At 34.6% G+C, this 6,652-nt stretch overlaps 1 protein-coding gene across 1 annotated transcript in view; it reads right to left on the bottom strand.

Moving 5' to 3' along the window:
* LOC107727839 (band 4.1-like protein 4) overlaps nt 1-6,652 on the bottom strand; it is a 57,606-nt gene that overhangs the window by 32,955 nt on the left and 17,999 nt on the right. The window contains exon 2 of the mRNA XM_016537857.1: nt 4,648-4,752. Coding sequence (XP_016393343.1) covers nt 4,648-4,752 — 105 coding nt within the window. The remainder of the gene's footprint in view (nt 1-4,647; nt 4,753-6,652) is intronic.

Below are 6,652 nucleotides of genomic sequence, written 5' to 3'. Positions count from 1 at the left end.
TAACTTTGTGTCAGTACGTCATAAATAGAACACGGCATCAGTTTAATGTCCAGGGTTTTGTCGTGTCGCGCCCAATACAGTCTATGGTCGCGCCGTGCCGCATCTAATGTAGACAGCGTCACTGATTATAATGGGTTCTACTGTATTTTGCCGCTCGCATCCAGTGTAGTAATAACAGAGTAAATAACAGAGATAGAATAATAATAATAATAATAATAACAGTTATTTTTACATATGTTTATTACATTGACTTTGAATTACCTAAAGTAGTGTGGTAAAGCAACAGATTTGTTTTTATATTTCTGCAATCTACTTTAGTTTGTTTGATTTGTTACTGACTTTCATATTAATGTTTACACCAGGCTTATTTAAACAATTATTACATGCTTACAAGGTTGGAAGTTCAACAAATCAGTCAATATACTACTGTGATTGTAGTTGTTAAATAAAAATGTCATTCATATCAATTCATGCATCACCTAATTTCATCGTAACATATAGGCCTGGCCTACAGAAAAATTTGTTTTTGTTTAATCTATCTAATAGTGTGTTGGTCATACTATACAATGATTTATAGCTTGTCTTTGTTGAATAATACAGAACATAAAGAGCTTTAAAAAATAATTGCATATTAAATCGCAATCGCAATATTGGTAAAAAAAATCGCAATTAGATTCTTTTCCAAAATCGTTCAGCCCTAATTAAAATGGAATTTAAAATAATAATACATACAATACGCAGTGTACTATTCAGTATGAATAAAACACTACACGCTCCATAATGCGCACACCACCCTAATATAGTTAAAAATGGGAAAAATAATACTTCTCTCTAAAGTAAGCATATGCAAATCCATAAGTTTTTCTCCAGTGTTTTACCACCTTTAATATAAACATATACCTCACTGTCACATTTTAGCCTTGTTATACTTATCTTTCAATAAAAAACTCAAATTTTATGCCCTTAATGTTGAAGGCAGTTTTCCCCCATGGTATCGAATACCAATATTTTCCAAGGTATTGTATCAAAATTCGGAATTCCAATGCGCTAGGACGATGCACAAACGGAATTTTAACACTGCGAGCAAAATTAAAAGCGATGCTGCCATCAACTATGAGGGCATTTACAGTGATTTGCTCAATTCAGCTAATTAACATCTCACAGACTCTATAACGAACACAGCCTGAAGATCTTCCTCATGTTTTCCACACTTGTCAGGTGATATTTCAGTGAAGTCAGGAGGGAATGCTATCTGGCGTCGCCTTGCAGGCAAGATTTATATGCCATTTAATGAATGTGCAAATGAGCATGCATGAAATACTTTATACGAGCACAGCAAACACGGTAAACTCCCGCTGAACCGCATTTACATAGAGACAAAGCAAACAAACATACGTGCAAACAATAGGAAATGAGTGAAGGTGTGTGTGCAGACGGGAAGAGGATTAGTGCTGCGCGTTATTCAATTAGAAAACGATAATTGAGCTGCTAAGACTTGTCAAATAATCACATTAGAGCAGCTGCTGCGTTTCACTGAACTGAAGAGCTCAAAACATCTTCAAAACGTCTTCATTTCAACAACGAGGGAGGATTTGTTTACTACAATCATGGCAGATGATTTGAACAAACCTTTACTACTTTACTAAGTGAATTTTCACTTGGTGAACAATAAAAAGGTCAGAGTTTAAAGAAATAAATAAGAGTTTGATAAATGTTCGAAATAAAGTTTATGCGCCAAAAGCTGAGTGAAAGAGCACTACTCATTTGAAGAAATGTGGGTATTCGTATAGAATTTTATTATATTATTAATGTATTAAATGAGTAATGGAATATAATTACAATATTTCCTGTGATCCAGCTATAACGTTTGTGCATTTATTTTATACTAAATGTATTTAGACTACTGTTTTTCATACAAATACCTAGAAAGCATGTAGTTACATTTTCACAATGGTATTGAGGTGCTCTATGTGTTGTTTTAACTGTGGTTATGTGCATTTCTAAGTGACAAAAAAAATGTACTATTATTATTAATATTATCAGGCAACACAAACCTGTTTCTTGATTTGAAACAATATCACTCATTAGATCAACTAAGAAATTCATTTTATTTTGTCACAGAAAAGTGACTGAAAAAGTGTATAGAATTAAAAAATGTGACCATAAAGAGTAGTTTAAACCACAGTTAACGGTCTGGTTTTTACAACTTTCATTTAGGAGCAAAAATCTGCCTTTAAACTTGAATAAAAAATAAACATTGACATTTATCATAATAATTATCGATATCGACTGATATGAAAAAAATTATTGTGAACTATTACTATTAATGCTAATTGAAATAAAGCAGAAGTAATATAAAACATGAACTTTCGATGAAAAACTTAACTGTAAATTAGAAATGTTGTCTTGACAACTAAATCAAATTAAACAAATGAAAGCTAAACAGAAACATACAAAACTAATAAAAAAATGACAAAAGCATATAACAGAATTACTAGAACTTAAACCTACTTGAAATGAAAACTGAAAACATCAATAAAAGCCGATTTAAAATATTAAATATCATTAAAGTATATACACAATAGGGTTGTGACGGTGAGGAAATTTTCCCACCGGTTAATCGACGTGTGACAACACCGGTAATACCGGTATCACCGCGGGGGCGTTCCCTCTTTTCCTCGCTTTCCTTCACTTTTAAATAGCTTGTAAAAGCGGCGTGCGCATTTTACTTTCACTTTCAAATAGCGGCAGTTCAGCGTCAATTGCTTGAAAACAACAACAAAAAACAACATCAAACTCACTTTAGCCTATATATAAAACCATATTGCCAAACAGGCGCTTTTGCATCTCGTTTCGAAACTAAATCATCCGCGATCGTCTTGTCAGTCAGCTCGACTCACTCTCCTCACCGGATAAATGAAATCTGATCTGTGATGCAAATATCGTTCAACTGCACTGAGCAGCCACGTTCAGTTTTTAATTGTAGTGTCTGTTCTTTTACTGAACTAAATGATTTTTATTGCTACAAAAAATCTAAACGACGGTGGGGGTCGGTGACGTGGTGGACTAGTGACGTAACCGGTGTTGCGGCTTAACACCGATATCACCGTCAGCACCGTTTATCACGGCAAGCCTAATACACAACATTAAAATAACACCTTGGCAACTGTATAGTAACTCCCTAACATTGTGATGACCCTAGAATCATGTTGTGTTTGCACAAACAAGCAGCTTAAAAGTTCGCCCAGAAATGTAAATAACTAGTTCATAACAAGAAAGCAGTTTGTCCTCCTATGGATGCAGACAGATGTTTTATTTTAAATGTATAACAGCGTGTTCAAAATGTCTCCACTGAAGGAATTCTCTGCGCCTTAGATGAACCATCTATGAGTCAAGAGCGAGTGTAAAACACACCCACACAGCAGAAACCACCGCACTACTGTGTAAATTGCACCCAATTTTCTCTTTTTACAAAAGTCTCTTTTTACCGTAATAACCGTTCATAGAGCTGACAGATTTGTGTAAATGTAAGTTGTGGCGTGCCTCTCGCCCATTGCATGCTTAGCAATAAATCCAGGCTCGTGGGACAGGGCCCGCAAGGCATTGTGGGAAACACCTCTGTCTTTGGTCGAGCTGATGAGGTAATGACTGTTATGTTCTTTCACTATGTTGCACTTTGCCTTACCCAAAATTTGGACCCTGGGTAAAGCTCAGACGTGACCCTTAGGACATTATGACTAGTTCGTAAACTCTCTTAAAAAAATAGTTCACCCAAAAATGAACTCGGCCTCACGTCATTCCTAACCTGTTTGACTTTCTTTTTTCTCTGGACAAAAATATATTTTGATGAATGTTGGTAACTCAACAGATTTGGTTCCCATTGGCTTAGATTATTTGGACAGAAAGTACAATGGAGAAAGTGAATGGGAACCAAAACTATTCAGCTACCAACGTTCTTCAAAAAATGTGTTCAACAGAAAAACGAAAGTTATTCATGTTTGGAATTAGGGCTGCACGATTATGACAAAAATCATAATTGTCGATTATTCCCTTGAAATTGTAATTGAGATTATTAATTACGATTATCACAATTTACATTGAATGATGTTTATACCATTGTTTGATGCAACTGCATGCCGTATTTTTATATGAAAATAAACCAGCTGAAAACACTCTCACTGAAAAACTTTTATTGCTTTTCTATAGTATTAAGCCTCAAATGTCAACTATACATCGGATTGGTTTCTTCTTTAAATGATAAAAAAAGTAAAAATATGAATGGTATTATAATGTTATACTAAAACTAAAACAATGGAAAAACCCTTAAGATAACATGTAGAAAGAAAAAAACATATCTTAAGCGTGCAGAATAACATAAGTGGACTTTGAACGATTAATTGCCGCTTTGAACGATTACGTAATTGTGGCATCCATAATTGTAATCGCGATTAGAAATTCGATGAATTGTGCAGCCCTATTTGGAATGACATGAGGGTGAGTAATTAGGTGGACTATCTCTTTAAGTGTTTTTTTTTTTTTTTAAAGCTTTTATGTTGCATCATACAAGGGTGAGTAAATGACGCCAGAATCTTAATTTTTGGGGTGAACTTTAAGAGCTGACATGGGATAAAATCTTCAAGAACTCACCGTTTGATGACTGCGGTCGCAATAGCGAAGCCCAAAATACTCTGATTCGGCAAGGTTCACGTGACTGAACACATAATCCAGCACTACAGAGCCTTTGGTTGATTTCTGTGGAGAAACGTGAAACATGCATTAGAAATCTCATTGTGAATATACTGTTTTCAGACGGCAAACAACATTAAAGAGATAGTTCACCCAAAAATGTAAAGACAAAAGCTGAAACAAATCCAGCATTAAGACGTTTTTAACTAATGCTTCTTCCAGTGAAAAAGTCCATCTCCTGTTGTCTCTCAAATCTACCCACATGTTTTTAGAGCTGTTTTGGCTTGTAAACTGTGCTTGATCTGTGCAGATTTCTCTCCTAATTCAGATCAGACCACTTTTTCACTGGAGGAAGCAATATTATGGATAGAGGACTTGTATTTTAGTTGGAAGCATGATGGAAGCACGTCTTAATTATGGATTAGTTTCAGCTTTTGTCTTCTCCAGATGTTAACTGATGGACTGGAGTGGTGTGGATTACTTGTGGATTATTGTGATGTTTTTATCAGCTGTTTGGACTCTCATTCTGACGGCACCCATTCAGGATCCATTGGTGAGCATTTCTTCAAATCTGTTGAAGAAACTAACTCATCTACATCTTGGATGGCCTAAGGGTGAGGACATTTTCATTTTTGGGTGAACTATTGCTTTAAAGTTATAAGCTCGACTATACTGCATCTCTCCCGAAAGTGAGAGGAGGGTTTGTGGCTTTGTTCTGATTTAATACGGTGCTTGACGGTTTACTTTCAACCACAAACCGCACCTATGATAAATGACCCGTGCACACACTAGTTACAGCATGAAAACATACCGCTAATGCCAATAAAGCCGAGAATGACTAGGTAAATACAAGTAAAAAGAGGTCAGATAAAGGAAACACAATGACTAATCTGTCTTGACGATCCTTTCCTCGTTTTTGAATATTGCTCTAAATCTCCTACAGTTGTTTGATATTTCTGTCCAGACACGCTGAGTTGACCTTTATCTGACATAAGAGATTATCACTCACAAACACAGCTGTGATGTGAGCTGACACCAATGTCCGTCACACCCCGAGAATGAATTATAGGCTTAACTTTCATTAAATACATAAAAGGAAAAATGCATGAAGATACTAAACTTTTTAAGTAAACGTTTTGTTACAATTAGAGCCGAGCATATCACTGCAGTTCAAAAAGGTAACCTTTTCGGGTTGCCATGATTTTTTAATGTTGTTGAGAGAAGTCTCTTCTGCTTTAAACTGATGAAACATACAGTAAAAACAGTAATAATGTGAAATATTATTACAATTTAAAATAGCCGTTTTCTATGTGAACAAATGTAATTTATTGCTGTGATCAAAGCTGAATTTTCAGCATCATTACTCCAGTCTTCAGTGTCACATGATCTTCAGAAATCATTCTAATATGCTGATTTGCTTCAAGAAAAATGTCTGATTATTATCAATGTTGAAAACAGTTGCTGCAGCTGAATATTTTTGTGCAAACTGTGATATGTTTTATTTTTCAGGATTCTTTGATGAACAAAACGTTCAAAAGAACAGCATTTATTTGAAATAGAAATCTTTTGTAAATGTCTTTACTGTCACTTTTGATCAATTTAATGCAATGTTGCAGAATATAAGTATTAATTTTTTTTTTTTTTTAAACTCATAGTGACCTCATATTTTGAATGGTAATGCATATCAACATATGTATGCCTTTGCCAGCAGCAAATCAGAATATTATTATGATTTCTGAAGGATCATGTGACACTGAAGACTGGAGTAATGATGCTGAAAACAGCTTTGATCACAGAAATAAATTACATTTTACAATATATTCACATAGAGAACAGCTTTTTTAAATATAATAATATTTCACTGTTTTTGGCATATTTTCAATCAAATAAATGCAGCCTTGTTGAGCAGAAGAGACTTAAAAAAAAAAAAAACATTACAAATTGTACTGATCCCAAACTTTTGAAA

Source organism: Sinocyclocheilus rhinocerous, unplaced genomic scaffold, assembly GCF_001515625.1.
Source record: "Sinocyclocheilus rhinocerous isolate Xijiao unplaced genomic scaffold, SAMN03320098_v1.1 scaffold42, whole genome shotgun sequence".
NCBI classification, from domain to species: Eukaryota; Metazoa; Chordata; class Actinopteri; order Cypriniformes; family Cyprinidae; genus Sinocyclocheilus; species Sinocyclocheilus rhinocerous.
The sequence above is the reverse complement of the archived record's forward strand: the minus strand, read 5'-3'. Positions and strand labels throughout refer to the sequence as shown.